The sequence below is a fragment of the Cyprinodon tularosa genome, unplaced genomic scaffold, assembly GCF_016077235.1.
Source record: "Cyprinodon tularosa strain WSP-4 unplaced genomic scaffold, ASM1607723v1 ctg56, whole genome shotgun sequence".
Classification (NCBI taxonomy): domain Eukaryota; kingdom Metazoa; phylum Chordata; class Actinopteri; order Cyprinodontiformes; family Cyprinodontidae; genus Cyprinodon; species Cyprinodon tularosa.
Genome location: NW_024039296.1, coordinates 344,285 through 363,314, shown reverse-complemented (window position 1 = coordinate 363,314; position 19,030 = coordinate 344,285). Strand labels below are relative to the sequence as shown.

At 39.9% G+C, this 19,030-nt stretch overlaps 1 protein-coding gene across 3 annotated transcripts; it reads right to left on the bottom strand.

Annotated features, from left to right (window-relative positions):
• ptpn5 (protein tyrosine phosphatase non-receptor type 5) lies at nucleotides 1-18,605 on the bottom strand. 3 transcript variants are annotated; one of them, XM_038305563.1, is made up of 15 exons: nucleotides 18,460-18,605; nucleotides 18,231-18,338; nucleotides 14,696-14,807; nucleotides 12,592-12,859; nucleotides 10,512-10,634; nucleotides 10,321-10,416; nucleotides 8,190-8,446; nucleotides 7,824-8,016; nucleotides 7,309-7,393; nucleotides 7,094-7,173; nucleotides 6,864-7,001; nucleotides 5,324-5,434; nucleotides 4,320-4,480; nucleotides 3,986-4,099; nucleotides 1-2,297 (listed from the first exon to the last, which is right to left on the bottom strand). In XM_038305563.1, exons 4-15 carry the CDS (start codon nucleotides 12,850-12,852, stop codon nucleotides 2,204-2,206), a joined length of 1,713 nt encoding a protein of 570 aa, XP_038161491.1. In that variant the 5' UTR covers nucleotides 12,853-12,859; nucleotides 14,696-14,807; nucleotides 18,231-18,338; nucleotides 18,460-18,605; the 3' UTR covers nucleotides 1-2,203. The 3 variants fall into 3 exon arrangements, with proteins under 3 accessions (XP_038161491.1, XP_038161490.1, XP_038161492.1); XM_038305562.1 differs by having other exon boundaries at nucleotides 18,231-18,605; XM_038305564.1 differs by having other exon boundaries at nucleotides 14,700-14,807; nucleotides 18,231-18,605.
• Between the last annotated feature and the right edge of the window lie 425 nt (nucleotides 18,606-19,030).

Here is a 19,030-nt window from a genome sequence, read left to right as displayed (position 1 = left end):
TTCATGAAAATCTACTTTTATTTGGATGCAAAAACTCACAACTTAAAGCGTTACTTCAGCAGAGGAGAGGAATACTGATTGCTGGTTGTTTTATGTGTGACTGGCTGTTGATGTCATCTTCGTTTAAAACATCAGAAGAGGACGAGTGAAGCACTGGTAACAAACACTCAAAATAAAAGCTGTTTGATTGAGGAGACTAAACGTTATCAGAGGATTATGTCAATAGAATGTGGCAACCGGGTGTTATTCGATAAGCAATTTTGGCAGTTTAATTCAGCAAGTTTGCGTTGAGTAATTCAGTATATCCTCTGATAATGTTCAAGACCGTAGAAGTTATCAGATTCTTTGTTACATAGAAAACTATCTGCACTGTTTTAGCTGCCTTGCACATAGCATTTATTTCTCAACTGTGTTGTCAACTGAGAGTGGCCTAGAATCACAGATGGAAACAGGACTGTGTAAGAACTCAGTCTGAGGTAAAAATTCTCCAAGAAAAACAATAAAAACAGAAACAGAAAGCAAAGCATACTAAAGCAAAGCCTAGAGGCCTAAAAGTAATAGTAACACTCAAGACTGAACAAAATCTATCTATTTACTTTACTGTAAGGTAACTTAGGTAAGTGTCACATTTTGTTCTCTTACATCTTGCAATATAAACCAATGGTTTTGATCCACAGTATGAGCTACATTCCATTATGTTGTAAACAGAAATATACACAAGGCATCTACTCGAAAGGATTGTATCAAAATGTTCTAAAAATATCTCTGGTTGGTTTCACAAAAGCAAACTGTATCAAAAGCATTGGCTGAGAGCAAGCAATAATAATAATAATAATAATCATAATAATTATAATAGGCTTTCACCTTTCTTTTTTTTTTTACACAACAGAAAGCAGGACAACCAATCACGTCGCTTTGATTGTGGACTTTACGGAGTCCCATACAGCACATGCAATCCATTAAACTCAACACAATCAAAAACACAATACAGGAAAAATAAGCTTTACAGCTGAACATCAGACAACCTTGGTTGGTCTATTGTGCTTCATACAGATTAGGCCTGGCCTGTCTATACAACAATCATGAGCTTTGTTACCTCACAGATGCATTCAAGCTACTGTTGTAAGCAGAGGCATCACAGAGCAGGAGGACGACGACGTTATGAGACGATTTTGACGAGAAGGAAATGAAAAAGGAGCTTAACGTCAGCGCCCCTCAGCTTGTTGCTTTTTCTCCAAGATCTTCTGCTGATATTCTGTTGTTCACATTTTAGGATTCTGCTCCTGGCCTTTGCCCCTTCGGTGTGTCTCTGTGACGCCTCTGATGGAACATCTATGATGTTGTTTGCTGTAAACACCGTGGGCCATGAGGACTATGACACGCAGCATGGATCATAAAAAAAAAAAAACAACAAAACAAAACAAAAAAACTAAAAGAACTGTAATAGTTTAATTCGCACAAAAATCCTAATTAGCCTAACTGTTACATTCCTGTGTTCCATAACATTGCACATGCCTTTAACAAATACTTAGCACCATGCAACCTGAAAATGAGGTGACTCAGGCCTTCTGCATTATTATTTTTTACATTAAAAGAGTCAATGAGAAAAAAGCTAGATGTTGGTTAACATTTTACATCAATATAGGAGTACATATTAGGCTGGCATTTTATTATCTCTGTAGAATTAAATAATACTGGCACTTATTCTGTAAAGGGCCCTTATCTTAATCACTCTTAGAAAGGATTTTTCTCAAAGCAAACTCTAGTGCAGGAGATCTGAGAATGCTTTAGTTCTTCTATAACCTTTTTGATAGCTGTACAATCGTTACATAAGGGAGCTATTTCCGACCAGGACTGAAACAAGGCCTCGGAAACTGAGACCTATGAGCATCAGTGTGATGAAAAGTCTCAGCAGCACGAATGAAACAACACATGGACAAAGGGCTCGAGTTATTACAGGGCTGCTGGCTCTGGACAGATGTTAAAACACTGTTTGATTAGATTTTTTCAGAGCAATACCTCCGTTGATTGTGTGCAGCGACATTAGGGACGGTTCCATATGAACGAGCCTGATTTGGATGAAGAGATCGGGGTTGTTAAAGGGTGAGATATGTGACGATGCTAGGTAAGGTGGTGCATACCACCACAGGTGGTACCGTGTACAGTGGTGTGTCTCGGTCTGGGTGCGGCTGCTGTGCTCACGTTACTCCTCAGCTGTGTGAGACAGCTGCTTCTCATATAGGCTGAGGACATGATGCACAAACTGGTACTGCTCACAGGTCTGGATCATCCCACCTCTGATAAACACACATAAGGACAACAAAAGAGGAAAATGGTGTTTACATGTCAAGCAGCCAAATGTACAAAACATCATGAATGTTGGAGTTTAGAATATATTTGAAATTATTTATGATGTAAAGTCTAACTTATACTGGGTTTGGGTATGCTGCGCCATCTAGAGTATGTTCTAGATGAGCAAAAGCTTGTTTGTGGAGCAGCTTGCATAACAGTATCTACCCTTTGACCATTTCGTGTTTTATGTTTTTGCTATCAAAGGATTTAGGGTTTTGCTTTGGTTTTTCATGACAGAAAAACACAAGGTAGTGTTAAGTACATTTAATGGATACATGGTTTTCACAAATATTCTGGAGTTCTGTATTTATGAAGCCATGTAGGAGATGCAGGGAATTTCTTTAAGCTACAGTGTGTAATTTTCAGCGACATCTAACGGTCAGACTGCAGACCGCAGCAACATGAACATCTCCCCCCCACCGCTTCTCCCCCCCAACAGTACGGCGAGCGTTACGGGACAAAATGTCTTCCACAACGTCCGCATCACCTACCTTCTCAAGTGATGAGGTTTGTTTACATAGATCATTTTAATACTTTCATCTATTGTTCAGTACCGTCTCAGTTCATCTCTCTCAACTTGCCGTAGTTACTTTCGAGCGTAATGGGCGATCTCGCAATGGCTAGTTTGTTGGCTCTGCGCTGCCGTAGCGCAAAGATGTCTGCCTCCATGGCTGCGAGACCCGCTCCTATGTAATTATAAATAATGAATTCTAAGGCAACGCAAATATTAAGGTTAAGAGGCTAAGCTTGTAGATTATGATAAATAACATAGTTATGTATAATATATTACATTTCTGACTGTATATCCCTGTAATTATTACACACTGTAGCTTTAAAGAAGATGCATTAGTCAGATAACCCCCCTTAAAACCTTTTGCTGAAGAAATCAACAAGGCAAGCTTTGTGGTGCACATTGCCCCCATAACGACACACGGTAGTGGCAGCATAAAGCTTGGTTTATGTTTGACGTGCCCACTGTGTCCACGGACAGATCCGTGTGCAAAAACATAAAAACATGGCGAGCAAGCAACAGACATCCCCTGATTTTGACCATAAATATCAACAGACTGTTGTAACAACCCTGAAGAAATTAGTGTTGCTTTTGGACAGCATGAAGTGGCTTTGAAAAAGTTGTTAATGGCTGTGTTTTCTACTTCTTCATGTAGTGTGGTGTTGTCAGCTTGCTGTTAGTGCTGAATACGCCCCCCCCCTTGGAGCCTCCCAGAATGGGAAGAAATCTGCACAGAGTATAAATGCTGCAGACGCTGTGATGGTGGCTCATTTTCCAAGTGGATTGTTCATGCATCAAGCATAACCCAACCTTTATACTGTAGGATTGCTGTTCTCCTGCAGGGAAAAGGAAGCTGTGCAGAGAATGATGGAGCAAAATAGAAGACAATAAAGCCTCTCTGAACAAGCTGAACTATGTGAAAAAAAAAGAAAAGAATAAATGTGCCTACATTTAGACTGATGGGGTTTGTAAGTGAAATATTTCCAGGGTATTGCATAACCCCCCCATGTAATGTTCTCCTGTGTTTGGAAACTAAATTGAGTAAATGATTTTGAGCTTGACCTTGAATGCACAACTATAAACAGACATGAATGCAATAATAGGAGCAGAAGCTTATCCCACCGGTCCAGACGAAGCTGGCAGGTGGTTCTCAGGATATCAACCACACCCTCGGTCCTCAGCTGTTTGCACAGGATGGAGGTGGCAATGAAGCAACCTGTCCGACCAATCCCAGCGCTGTGTTATTAAGATGGAGAAAAAAATTCTAAAATTTAGTTACATACCGAGGGAAATTCCTTCAGTTTAAGTCAAAGCTCAACCTGATGAAAAGCAAAGACTTTGAAGATGACAAAACAGTCTTTTTTCTAATAGGTCTGAAAAATATGATCTTTTAAAATCTTGAAGTTAAACATTAGCGTTAATGTTAATGTGTTAAAAAGCTGTTTAATCCTAATACCTGCAATGGACAATTATTGGCCCACTGGAGGGCAGGGCTTCCTCTCTGGCTCCCTCCACCTGCTGGACCAGCTCCAGCAGTGGCGGAGCCTTGTCTGGGGTCTTCTGGTCGGGCCAGGAGGTGTACCAGTAATGTCGTAGGGTGCGCACCTCTTCTCCACACTAGCACATGCAAACAGAGATTCAGGAAATATGGATATAGTCCTGTTGTGTAAACATGCGTACAGTTTTCAGCTTGTGTGTTTGTTTGAGGGATTGCTTTTTTTTATGTTTGTTGTGCTCCATGTAAATCCAGATTGCTATGATGCCAAGACAACAGGTAATGCAGAGCAGGATGTGCAATAAATAACTCCTCATTTGATAACAGTACTGTGCACGATCACATCAGGTTTCAACGTTTTCCTAACATTACTCTGCCACTGATTAGTAATGGTACCGCTGCACAACTTATTAGCTGGAGAGCCACAGTCAAACAAACAAAACGCTTTTAATTCAAGGCACATTTATGTAATGATCCCACGATGCTTATTAATCAGCTGCAGGCTGCATTAGCGGAATCATGTTTTGTTTGTTAAGCTGCAAGCCCTCCATGACCCCAAATAAAAAAAAGGAAAGAAAAAAAAAGGAAAAATCTCCGGCAATAAAATAAATGCACCAAAAATATATTATATATTATTCACTACCACAATCATCTGCTGTGAGATAAAGGAAACAAATGTTGCGACCCAAACAGTGAATTTCAACACTGCTCAAGACACCAGGAAATGTGAAGGCCTTTAGGTAACCAAAATAGAAATCTCTTTGCAAACTTATCTGATTTTCTTCTTTTTTGCAGTATGGCCTGATATATGATCAAAAATAGTTTCTAAATTAATTTTTAGCTTGTTTTTCACAAGTAGCATCAACAAAAAGCTAATAATGGAACTATAAACCCTAGTTTTAAATTAGGTACTTGTGGCTGTTTTTCTTTAATAAAATGCATGATTTGTTTTTTCTGTGGGTTACCTTTAGAGTAAACACCCTCAGGCTGTAGTCATCTTCTTGAGTTACTGTGACAACGGTGATCTCTATGCCTTCATGTGTCACAGTGTCCTCAGGCCAATACTCTGCACATTTCTACTCCAGAAAACAAGAGAAAAGACACACAACCAACATTTGTAAATGTACGAATAAATTCATGGCGCAAATCCAGTTATCTAGTCATTACAGCAACCTCCAAATTTAAAAGCCTTACACTTAGCTAAATGTATGCATGGAATGCACAAAATATTTTAGAGAATTCTATCTAAATTAAGTTATGGAGGACCACAGAAGATGACCATGGATGAAATTTTGATTTCAGAAGAGGTGGCTCGTCAAATGTTTGCAAAGTGAGCTTCTCAGGAGTGACAGCGGTGACAGCCAATCACACAAGAAAAGATGGTTAGCCAATCAGGAGCTTGTGGGCGGTCTAAACTCAGGAAGGTGGGCCTCATCTTGACCTGCGGTTTTCCGCTTTGTCCTAGTGGTCAACGATTGTATGTGTACTATAGCGTGACATTGTTTTTGGACAGTAAAACATGCAGAGGACCAAAATCGACGTGCAGGGGACATTCTCCCCCCCCCCCCCCCCCCCCCCCCCCCAAAAAATTACGTCCATGCCAATGACAACCCAAGCAATTACTGACACCATGTAATCAAGTAAGGTCCCATGGCCTGTGTTAATCAACAACATCACACATCCATCTTGTATATCAGTGGGTATGGAAGTTTTCTAACCTGCATCTATGTCTGGCTTCACACCACACCCTTATGACATTTGTTGACCAAATAAACAGAAATCTATCTTTATATAATCTGATCAAAGGATATGGTTTGGTTTTTGTTAAGTTTCATCCATATTTAATGGACATGTTTATGCTGGCTGGGTACACATTAAATGTCTTTATTCTGAAAAGCCTTGAAAAATCTGTAGTATTTGATTTTTTACCTCTCATCCATCTTTGTTTTGCCATACGTAGGACTTAGAAATATTGTGTGGCTATGTGTTGGCATATTTAGGCAAGCAGCTTTTCCCTGCGAGAATTTTCTAAGCTATAAAAATCAACACATATGTACTGTATTTGCTTTGCTTGAATGACTTGTTCCATTGTATTTTTTTTCTAATTTTCAAGAGTGGTTGAGAGAAAAGACCCTCTGTGTCCTGTCATTGTCATGACCCAGGGGAACAGGATGAAACAGAGTACTAGCTTTAATTTCCAAGACAAAAATTGGAAGCTAAAATTATAAAAAAATGTTTTAGTTATTTTTTTTAATGACTTTTTGGATATGACAGACTTTCTTAAATTCATTCATTTTGCGTCATTTTGGGAAACAACATCACTTCTGAACCTGGTTTATCTCACCTGAATGAAATAATGTACTTAAAATAAACATTATTTCCTTTGACATTTTTACTGAGTAATAAAAGAAAGCTGATTTTATTATAAGATTTTTCACTCATCATTACTAAGGATCCTGATAAGTGCGGATGACGCTTTATTATCATCATTACTCATGTCTACACCTCGTTCTTCTCCTCCAGATTGGTTATCATCACGATAATTGGGCTTCTCTCCTGCCACACCATCCTCCAGAAGTCTCCCACTGTGTTAACAGTTGGACCCTGTGTGGCAATGTAAGCTTGTTCCTCACCCCCATAACCCTGCACACACATGAAGATGGGACAGTTGTCAGCAAAAAACACAACAGCCGTTTTTGAACAAGGTAGCTGGCTTGTCACGCATTTTCACTTACTTTCAGGTAATTGGCATTAATGTAGGTAGAAAGAAAATCATCTTCATCCTGCGACTTCAAGATGACTCTGCTGTGTGTATCTGTAGGTGGACAGGGTGGCAAAACCCTAAGAGCACTTAAAGGTTTGATGTACTTGGAATGAAAGGAAGATATGTATATATATTCATGTCATATATTTCAATCTGTGATCACTTTCATTTCGCAGCTGTACTTACTGGGTAAAATGGTCTTGTAGCGATTTTTTCTCACAAGCCCAGGGTAATTATACTCCTTGGGGTCCACAAAGTTCATGGGAGTTTCCTGCCAGTAATGAAAGAACAGTTGCTACAAAAATCTATCCCGACATTCCCTTCTGCCAAATGCTGCAAAAGTAATATCCAACATCATGAAGTCATCGGCTGCCCTTTGCAACAATCTCTTGCTGTCTAATTGTACTCAACCTGAGGGGTTTTGTGATACAGAGAGTAAATCATCATGCCTAACAGACTGTAAACCCCTCTGTGGGTTTTGTATATGCAAAAACATTTGTAGCCCTACATGCTTCGCCCACTGACAGGTGCTAGAAAAGCTTACGGGTGTGCGGTGAGCTTGGTTGGGTGTTTGTGCATGTGTGGGTGTGGACATTAGTGCCTGCGTCTATGAATGCGTGTCAGTGTCAGCGGATGTCTTTTCCGGTGAGTCTGTGTTAATCTAAGAGTGTAGGTGGCTGAGCTGCGGTTGTTGCACTCACATAAAACTCCGCCTGCAGGCTCTGGTCATCCATGGCCCTTATGTGCAGCATGGCGGGGGTCAGGACATGCGTTCCCTGTCGAAGATACTCCTGGGCCGACTGGTCTCGTGGAGATAGCTGGGCCCCATAACCATACGGCTCAGTGCAGCCTGGGGTGCACATATCCAACGTCAGGGAAACATTGGAGCCTCTCCTGTGGGATTCAACCAGGGTTAGTTGGCACAGATGAGAGGAATGTGCACTCATTTGCTGCATAAAACTAAACATAAAAATGCTACAGAACAAAAAATAATTTTGCCTCCATTTCAACAACACTTTTCTCATGAAACAAACTTGATACTCTTGTGCAGAACGCCAATCTCTAACCTCTCCTGAAGTCCCACTGGTGTGACAGTGAGGGTGGAGGCATCTCCTTCCATCCTGGTTTCTGTGCCCATGTCAAAGACCGGAGTTTGAGGCACCGGGTCGAGGTCCATCAGATCCTCTTGGGCATCAGTCCACTCTGACAAGGTGAAAGAGGGCTGCCGGCTCACAGACTGCCGACGATCGCTGAAGTCTTTGGAGATTGCTCCTGATGAGCATAAGCCAGTGCCATAACACCATTTGGACACCATGTGGATCACCTGAGATGAACAGAATAATCAGCTTACCTACCCACAGAGCCATAAGGCACAGGAGTAGATAAAATATAGCAGTTTAGCTCATTAATTTCTTGATGCTTTACTTTAAAGTGGACAAACTTTCCTACAATTATTTGAGTGATTCTAATTAATATATACTGAGGGTTTCTGATGCTTCTACACAGTTAGTATACATATAAAGTATGTTAACGACCCAATGAATTTTTTTTATATTATGTCACAATAAAGAGTTTAATACCTGACTGGTATTTCAAGTGATGGGCCAAGACAGGTAGTATAATTTGGAGGTGGAAGGAAAATTATGAATCTACAGTGTGGTCTTCTTGTACCTTAGTTAGTATTTTATTGATGACCTTTCACTTTGAGTACAGGGCCGTGCTGCTACAATTCATTCCAAATAAAGAGTCTACAATCAATCTCTATATTTGTCTTTGCAAAACTGCTTAAGCTGAGCTTTCATGAACAAGCATCTCTGAATCTCACAACAGATTCTTCATTGGATTTGGATCTGGAGTCGGGTTTAGTTCTGGTGTAGGTTTGTTGCTTGCCCTTAAATCTATTTTGCTTTATCTTTCAATCAGGTCCTACCAACCCACATATCCTGCTGAAAAAAGGTATGATGTTGCCATTACCGTTCACTGATGGGATAGTATCTTAAAGAAACTTTGCACAATTAGTTTAGTGTTAAAAACGTAGGCCAAATTTAGTCCTGTTTGACCATACATCTTTTTCCATGTTACATGAATTAAGGCAAACAGTAAATGAGAGACATGGCAGCTGTCAGTAAACAATGTTTGTTATTCCACTATCACATAAGTTTCATGGCTAATAGTTGCCCTATAACAGCAGCCTTCTTTGGCAGGCATGGCTTCAGTCAGTCGTTCCATTGTCCAACCCCCCAAATGTACGTGACGGACGGTTTGTATTGAAACTGAAATCTTGATTACAATGCAAATTGTAATTAACAACAAAGATCGATTGACTGTTTGATTGATTGCAGTTCCTCCAGTGTAAGCATGCTGCACTTGGCTGCTTCTCTGATAAATGGTTGTTTTTCCCTGGTCAGTCAGATTAATCGGACAGTTATCCTTATAGGTGTGAAATCGTGCTATATTATTTTCTAGCTCAGAATATTGTCTTAGAACTTAACCCCACGATGAACCTCCACAATATCACCCCTGAGCTAGAAGATATTATGATGCTGATGGTTTACTAATGTTCAACATCTCTAAGGCCTTTGAATAACAGCTTAAATTGTACTGAAACAACAACAACTATATGCAAATATGCTAGGTGACAAAAAACACAGATGCATGCAGCACGTATAAGAATTGGTTTGAAAAAAAAAAAAAGAACCATCATGTTACAAACTAGCTCGTGTTGGTCTATTAGATAGATTTCTAATAAAATAAACAGGTGGGAAGGAATGTAAGTGTAAAGGCTTTTCCGAGTCAGTTTGAGATCTTAGCACTTGTTCACAGGACATTTGGCATTCAGTGATCAACTACAGACATTTTCAGGTTTGCTCCTTTTCCTTAGTCCTGTTTTTTAGTCTCCAAGGTAGAAAAAAAAAACAAAATCTGTGATCATTAAAGAAAAAGTAAAAAATTAGTAAAAGTCAGTAAAATCTGAACAACCGACAAGTTTCAAAACACTAAAAAAAATTGGAAAGGTAACAAAAATTTATCTCCTTAGACTTTCATTAGAATAACTAATAAAAATTGCTTTTAAATGTATTTGGCAGCCTTTCAAGTCATTTAGTTTTTAGCTTGATCTATTATTTAGTTGTTTTCTCTTACAGTTAGAAATGTTGTTTAATCCAAACTCCACTACATATTTAATTTCCACTATTTTACCATGATGACAAAGATTGCCACTCCAATGCCTGCAGTGCCGCTGACAATCCAGTTGTGCTGTGATGTTTTTTGCACCTCTTTCATCAACACTGTAGACTGACCAATTAAGAGAAATGCATAGAGTTAGTTAGTGACTCACACTTAATATGTTACATCCAAAGTTAACAATGACACCATCAATCGACACTTACGTTCCACCCAAAAATCGCTTGACATGGTAAAAAGAACCCCAAGTAGAAGTCCATGACGTGTAGGGCTTTGTAGAAGGAAGAGAGCGGTCCGTTTCCTTCCAGTACAAAGAACATCCAATACCCCTGTGAGGGAAAAAGTTAGAGTTAAATAGTGTCACTTATTCAATTACTGGTAACAGGCAGCTGCTCTCAGGTGAAAAACAGATGGTGTAGACATGTAGGGATCCTTTTCTAACATTCAATGTGAATGTTGAAGAACCAGCAGGGGTGACAGTGGTGTTGGATGTAGGAGTTTGCCCTACAATCTGAGGGTTGCCGGTTCAAGCCCCTGCTCCGACTTTGAGTGTCGTGTCAAGACACTTCACCTGCATTTCCTACTGCCAGTAAGCTGTGGCTACAATGTAGCTCGCCATCATCAGTGTGTGAGTTGTTACGTGAATGGGTGAATGACTGAATGTAGTGAAAAGCTCTTCGGTTAAGTCCTCTGACTTCAAAAAGTGCTATAGAAGTACAGTCCCTTTACCACTTAGTAGGAGCACCTTCTAATTTCTCTACAGCAACAAATATTAAAAACTAGATAAAACACTTTGACATAATTAGGCGTTTCTCCAGAACAATGATAACATCAAAACTGTTGTTGGCAATGGCGTAACATTATCTTGGTGGGTCCCATATGAAATACAACACCCCCATCCCCTACCCTCCCCCCGTCGTTACCACATTGTACGTAACGGTTATGGTTTTTAATCTACGCTCTGGATTACCCATAATTCTAAGTTGTATTGTAAAAAATAAAATGCCCAAATACATTGTTCTTTTAAGAACTTTATTGCAGTTTGAAACATTATATGAGTGTATTTTTTACCAACCGTCTAATGAACTATACACAGGTATTTACATAGTAATTGATAGTACCACTGTCTGCTTTGCTATTGGTGTCATGATTAAACTGTTAACCATCCTGTTGAAATCTGCCATGTGTTAGGGTAAAATAAATATAAATAAGGTCCGGTCAATGCACTAAGTATCAGGTGGGTTTAAGAGGAATTTTTCACACTATTACATCTGCAAAGAGACGTCATAGTCCACAATTGCGTTGGGGGGCCAACCAGATGTCAGTGACGGGCCCCTAAAAGGTCGGGGGCCTGTAAGCAATTGCAGTCTCTGCTTACCGATAGTTATGCCATTGGTTGTTGGAATTGACAAAGGAGGCTTACACCGGGCCTCTGAAAGGCCCACAACCTAAACTCTAGCCAATATTTATGAACTATGAAGCCAAGTATATCATATTTGATACATAGTTTTATGCATGAGGTATGAGCCAGAGGACAGTTGAGGGTAAGCTAAAACTACCTAATACTAGCTTGCTATAGTGGACATTTACACAATAAGCATAGCGTAAAACAGTTTAACTGTCTAAGATATTAGTAAAACTGATTAAATTGCTTACAGTGTTCTGGCTTTGTGTTTTTATGATTCAGCACAGGTGGAACAATATCAAACCAGTTACCAAAGGAGAATTGATTTGATGCAACTGTTATCACAAGAGTAATAAGTGAATAAAGAGACTAGCTAAAAGGTGATGTGGTATAATTCGCTTAGTCTTTACGTGACTTAAATGTGAGGTCAATAACAAGATATTGAAGGGATAGAAGTAGGGTAGGAATGGACAGTTTTATTGTTATTACACCGTCACAAGTAAAGAGCAATGAAATTAACACTCTGCATGTAACCCATCCCCTTTGCGGCCAATGGGCTGCCATTGTGCGGAGCCTGGGGGGGCAGTGTTGTATAAAGGGTGTTTTTGCTCAGGGACCCAGACTGGCAGTCTGTGGGAGTGAAGCTTGAACTCAGAACCTCAGAATTCCAAGCTCTATGCCCAAACCACTAGGCCACCACTCCCCCTAATACCAGGTAACAATGAGAACTACAATACAAGTCATAAAATAATTCAGTCATTTCAATTGCAAATGCTTTTCCTGATGCAGCCCTTTTGGAGGGTCCTTCATAAAGTATCATCAAAATTAAACAACCTGGATTTGACTTAAATAAAAAAAAGTAATATAGCCAATATACGTACTGTGACTTGGGAGCTGATGAACAGTGCAGCCCAGCACTGAAGTTCCACGACTAACGCATACACCTTGTGAATGAACAGTTCCTCTCCCTCTTGGCTTTGGGGTCCATCTTTACAGTCAGGAACACTGTCCTTTTTAGAGGCTCCATCACCTATCTTATCAACCTTTGTGGGTTCGTCCAACCAGACTGGGTCCTCTTCTGGCCTCAGGAAGATGGAGTCTTCAGTGTGCGAACGAGCGGAGCTGCTCAGCCGGCGGGTCATGATCCCTCTGTTAAATTAGAGTCCTTGATATGATTGCTTTATGAGCAATAAAAGCCACATTGAACCCCTTCCCCTCCACAAAAAAATAGAATCAAATGAGGTTCTAGCATTTCATCTCTAAGGCTGTCCAGAAGAGACCCCAAAACAAATATTTTCTTCAGCTGTCTGAAATTTAGAGTTTTCTTTTCCTTTTCATGTGGCCAAAGAGGTTGAATTATAACTTACCAACACCAATGTTTTCCCTGTAAAAATACACGTTTCCTGTGCTTATCAAGTTGTGCAAATGTGTTTTTCAATGAATGCGTGTATGGTAAAAAAGATTGCACCTTTTCCTTAGAGCTATTCACATGTACAGCTAAGCGACAGAGTGGCTCTCATCTCCGGATCCTCTTGTCTCCTTTAGATGGGACTCCATTGTGTGAAAATGTGTGTATGTGTGCATGCGTATTGTAGAAGGATGAGTCAGGGGTAGCGTGTTTACAGCCCTGTCCGTCGCCTTGGCAACAGAGTGGCACTCATCCCTCTCATCCGACCCGAGCATTATCATCTACTGATGGCGCACATGCAGTCACACACACCTTTATAAGAGTCAGCAGTGTATGCAGAGCCCATCTGTGCCCTCCACTTTTATCCTTCAGCCATTAATGAAGATGTTTTGTACATTTGGTGGATAAGCGCCACGTGATCTGTGTGAATATGAATGTGGAGCCCTTTGAAAGCCGTGATGTGCTGTTTTTTTTTGTGTCTGAATGTGTTGTTAATGGCTAAATTTGTCATGTCTGAGTTTAGACCTCTTTTTTTTTAATCAATGACAAAAAACTGACAATGAACGTTGCACCGCTTTGAAAGCTGAAAACAGCAAGAGAGGTGCCTTACATAGAAAGTAGGATGTCGATGACTCAAGATAGGGTTACAGTATTCAGTAGTAAAGCCTGAGACCTTTACAATTGTCAGCAGAATTATAGTACCTTTCCCCCCCCCCATTCAATAAATGTTATCACTGGATTTAATGCAAAGTTTTTAATTATATAACTCTACAATGCAGTGATTAAAATAATAGAACAGATAAACAGGAGGATCTATGCCTTGAGCTTTTCTGACACCTTCTGCATAACATTTTGTAGTTATCACACTGATTCCTGAGAATCAGTGTGATAACTACAACTGAAAGAAAGTGGTATATATATACCCTATCCATTACATTCCCTTTACTCTTTTTTTCATAACTAATGTAAGGGCAGCGCCTTCAATGGCAGCAAGGCCTTGTACATGCAAAAATACATATATATCCAAATAACCACAATCTCAAGAAAATGTTGCGTTCCATGAGTCTTAGAAATTTCAACTGCAAAGCCCTCAACCATACCCAACTTTCATACAGCTTTTGGCTAGCGGGTTATATTGAATACTACAAAAAGCCTTTTCTCATCTCGTTTGCATCATATTATGTTAATTGACCATACTGGGATGAACCGTTTACATGCATGTTAAGTGCATATAACACTGAGCTTTATCTGAATGGCAGGCATCAGTTCTTTTTTACAAAATGAAACTTGGTCAATTAAACTTCTGAGTAAAAATGTTGAATATATATATTTTTTAAAATGACATAAGAAAACAAATGGAAACGTCTGAACTGTCTAATCTGTTTCAAAGTGTATGTCAGCGTGTCTGTATTTGGAAAACTAATTAGGTCTAGTAGGTCTACCTTTGTCCCACCACAATCTGAGCCTCCCTATTATGAGACAAATATATGGTTCATTGCTGTTGCTTTTGTGAAATTCAAACTATGTCACTATGCTAATACTCCTTCAGCCCCCACAAGGATTGCTACTAAACTTACCTACAAGAAATGGCAGGGAACTGTTGAGGGAGGCAGATGATCACATGATCAGTTTGAATCCTGTATCCTGGGGCAACTGGTTGTTGTCAGCCATTGTAAGGCAGAGTTGGTTCTGAAGGACACAAGACAACAGATGTACTGTATGTTGCATAGCTTGAATTTTCCAGCTGAAGAAAAGGAGGTTAAAAAGAATAAAGCAGTAACAGTCATTGCTTAATTTAAGGCGAAATAGTGAAATCAGCGTGCTTAAATCAACTGGTCACGCTCTCAACCGGTTTCTTTTAGACATGGATCAAGGCAGCAACATTTGCACCTATCAGATGTGCTTTTATGAGTAAAGGATGGTGATGTGAGATGACTGAGAAACTGTCAATACCTCTTTCCTTCTTCGTCTTCGCCCCCCTGCCTTTTCCTTCTCTGACAGGCAGAGGTATGATTCTAGTCAGACTTCGCCGACACCCTCAGAAACACATTCAGATAGCTAGTCACATCAGTATGCATGAAGCAAAGCTTTCCCCTCACTACTCCTGTCTCCTCTTCAGCATCTCCCCTCCCCTCCTCTGTGCCATTGGACCCTGATGTCCGCACAGGGTGAGCTCAGCGGAATATGAGACCACACCAGTGGCTAAAGATGCCTCTATGTGTGTTGGTTTAAGAAAAACAGTGCAGGTGATGAACAGAGGGGAGCTTTTTTGAGTCCTTTTGCTCCTCTCTGTTGCTCGCTGTGAAGGTGGTTTTGAAGTGATGACGCCAGTAAGCACTGCTGGTAGCTATGGCAATGTGCATACAGGCAATGTATATGAAGCATGCTCATAAACGCTCACATAGTCATGCACATGCAGCCGGGGAACGTGTTGGACTAGAGAAAGCTCAGCATACTTCCATTTTTTAAACGAGAAGTGAACAGGTAGATGAGTTGGAATGGAGGAATGAATGGAAGGACTGTAGCATTTTTTTTTTGTATGAAGGTTGTCTCAAGCAATGACGCAGTGAGGTTGGCGTTTTGGTAACTGTGGTAACCAATATTCTGTGTTATGTGCATCGCCACACACACACCTGGGCAGGTAAGCACTGCATTAAAAGAAGCAAAAACACAGATTCTAAGTGGAGGAGCGGTGAGGATATTTCATGTGTATAATTTTTTTTAGGCTCTTTTGCAGCCAAGTGAATTGTTTGGAACATTTATGGTCCCTAAAGGCTTTAGCTAATTCGATTTGTCCCCAGGAAATATTTACCGAACACAAACAAACAATAAAAAAAAAAGATTTTTGTGTACAATATCTAAGATACAACAGATGTATACTAGAATGTTAAACTTATATAAAATATACTTTTCTTTTTCCAAACTTTAAAAATTGCAAAAATGTACTCATTGCATATGGGTTTTTTCTGCTGCATTTAAAGGGGCAAAATATGTGGAACAACATGTGCGGGATAAATAGAAGGAACACTGATAGTATCCTGTAATCATATATCTTGCTGCCTGTGTGGAAATATAAAACACTCAGACAAGTTACTTTTTATTAAAAGTTAAAAAAGAAAGCTTCAGTTTCAACTGATGTGGTTTAATCACAAATAAGTACAAATTAATTGCATTTTAATTTTATATATATTTTTTATATATATTTTTTTATTGGACCCAAATGCTAATACATGCTAAAACCCTTCCCCCAAAACTAAAGTTAGTATGTAGGAGGATAAAAGCACTTCATACTTAGAAAAATCAGTATTGCTATAATTTTTATAATATGGAATTATTACTTTTTTTTCTTTTTAATAAGGTTAAAGCTTGGATAATTATTCTGCATATCAAGCAGTTATTTTCTGTTTTTTATATGCAGTTTGCAGCAAAATATTTTAACCATCAGATAAGTTTATTAAACATTTCTCTCTCATTTCTATTTTCTTCTTTCTCAACTTGCACTTAAATTAGATTTTTGATTATGAAGACTTAAACTGAAAAAATATTTTTTTATCATAATGAAATATAATATAAACATAAGAATAATAATTATAAAAAAAACGTATCTATCACAATGTAAGAAAATGATGGAAACATGCTCGGCGCTGCTCTCAGACCAAATGATATCACAGTGAATAAGTCAAACCTAACAACTGATTTAGCTTCATTTCTGTTTGAAGGTCTCTGTCATTGAGTCCTTACACACATCATTTTCTCAGACTTTAAATAGAGCTACGTATTTTCATTCAGGAACCAAGAGCCCAACAGAGTTATACAACAAACCTGTCCTTCTGGTCCACTGGGTCCAGAAGGGCCGCTGTTCCAGGACTGACCCACAGCTGCCAGTTGTGTAAAAGCTCTTTCGGAAAATCAGGAACAAAGGGAATTAATGTGGTGACAGCTGGCTCGTGCTTTAAGGGATATTTCTGGTTCTTTGGAATTATGTCTAGAGATGAAACCAAATAAGCTGTTCTGCCCTATTTTTTTTGTCTTTTATTTAATTTGTCTTCCATTAATGAAATAACCCCTATGGATGATGGGAGTATTTAGTTTCCAGGTGCTTAAGTGAATAAAGAGGTGAGTATTGACCATGCTGTTGCAGTGCTTATGTAGCGATGAGAGAAGATAGGCGGAAGCTCTTCCAGAAAGTGATGATAGGAGGGTAAACTGAGAAAGAGTCATGAGACCTGCCTCGTCAATTCACACAAACACACACTGATATATTCTTGATAGCAATAGATGGAGGTTGGGGGCGGTCAGGGGGAGGGGGTTGGGTTGATCACAATGACTTTATGAAACAGCCTGTAGACGCACAGCTTTGCTCTGTTTATCGAAAATATCAACAATCAAAACAATCAATTGGGTCTACAATTTTTGGCAGTGATTCCAAAATGCCTTACATTGACAAATCTCATTAATATGCAGATAAACTCCAGACTCATAACAAGCTAAACTGTGTGAATAATTAAAACGTGCTTCACAGTGAAGCAATTTCCCAGGCCCCTGGAGATGAATCTGGATTCCTGTTGACAAAAGGTTGTGTTACATGACTGCGCTGCATCAAAGCTCCAGTGCAGGAATGGCATCCCCTGGCAGTCATTCATGCTAAGACAAAACACCATTCATATCACGTACATGGCTACGGTGAGTTAGAGCGACCACACAGTGCAGGGCTGGATGGATTAGTAATGAATCATCCAGGGAGGTGGACTGTTGCATGTCTCTATTTGGCAACTCCCACATAGTCACATATGAATAATAGAGGAAAATCAACATTTTGGTCACATTTTGGACATAAAATATTTATCCTAAAGCGACGATGAGCAGCCAACCTGTTGGCAAATGATCCACTTCATCAGTGTGGGAATGAACAGAACAGGAACGCTGTCACACATCCCTACCTTTTTCTAGCCAGGAGAATGAAACTGGGGGTGCTTTGTGAGAAATTGGTATTCACCTCATGTCGCACAGAAGGGGGGGGGGAGAAGGGAGAGACAGGGGAAAGAGGAGGGGATGGGGTGGGGGGGGTGGTACAGTCATAGCCTGGAGTCTGATTTGGATGAGTCTTCTTACCTGGCTGAGCCCGTCTTCACATCACCATCTGCTGCTCTGCTCCTTTCCGAGCCAAAGACCAGGAGCCAAACACCAACTACCACGCCAATCCCTTTACTGCTCCTCTGTCTGGGAAAAGAGGGAGCGTGTTCGCATGTGACAAGGAGACAGACCGATAACGAGAGGCAAATAAGGAGAGAGAGAGAGTCAAAGGTTGTGCATGAGGTTTGGAAAGGTAAAAAACACAAACATAGCTGTTTGTCCGGCTGTGAAGATGTGACGGAGGAGCAGAAAGTGTGCTGGGCTCTTTTTGTTTGTATCCTGGAGGAGAGCGAGATCCACAGGCGGCAGCTTCGTCTAGGTATATGCAGCAAGAGGCTGTGTGGTAGCCTTGGCAACAGAGCCAGAATGAGAGTCAGAGAGGGAGCAGGAGAGAGAGAGGGAGAGAGAGAGAGTCTGGATGAAAGCTTGTGTGTATGTTTATTACCAATTCTAAGAGGACTAAAAATGGTTTTACACATGACTACTGCTTGGTTTCCAAAAAGTAAATTACTTGATTTTCACAATAAAACCAATGTTAATAGAGTAATCCCCTAAAATCAACACCACAGCACCTTGTGGGTACCTTCATAATTTAACTCGTGCACAGCATCAAAAAAACAACATAAATGCCAATAAAATGTCATCAAAATTTACCTCTAAACCAACTCTGATCAGACCCCTTATTACAGAGTAGAGCAACATTTGTAGATGCTCAGCCTTTTGACCAATTTTGACCAAGAAAGGTAACCTAATGGGTTTTAGTAGCATTGAGTCAGCAC

Coding starts and splice junctions, on each gene's coding strand:
- ptpn5 (XM_038305562.1), bottom strand. CDS start 12,852: ATGACCCGCCGGCTGAGCAGCTCCGCTCGTTCGCACACTGAAGACTCC. Junction 10,417..10,511: donor AAGCGATTTTTGGGTGGAAC/GTAAGTGTCGAT, acceptor TTAATTGGTCAG/TCTACAGTGTTGATGAAAGA. Junction 2,298..3,985: donor TGCCAGCTTCGTCTGGACCG/GTGGGATAAGCT, acceptor TGTGTTTATCAG/AGGTGGGATGATCCAGACCT.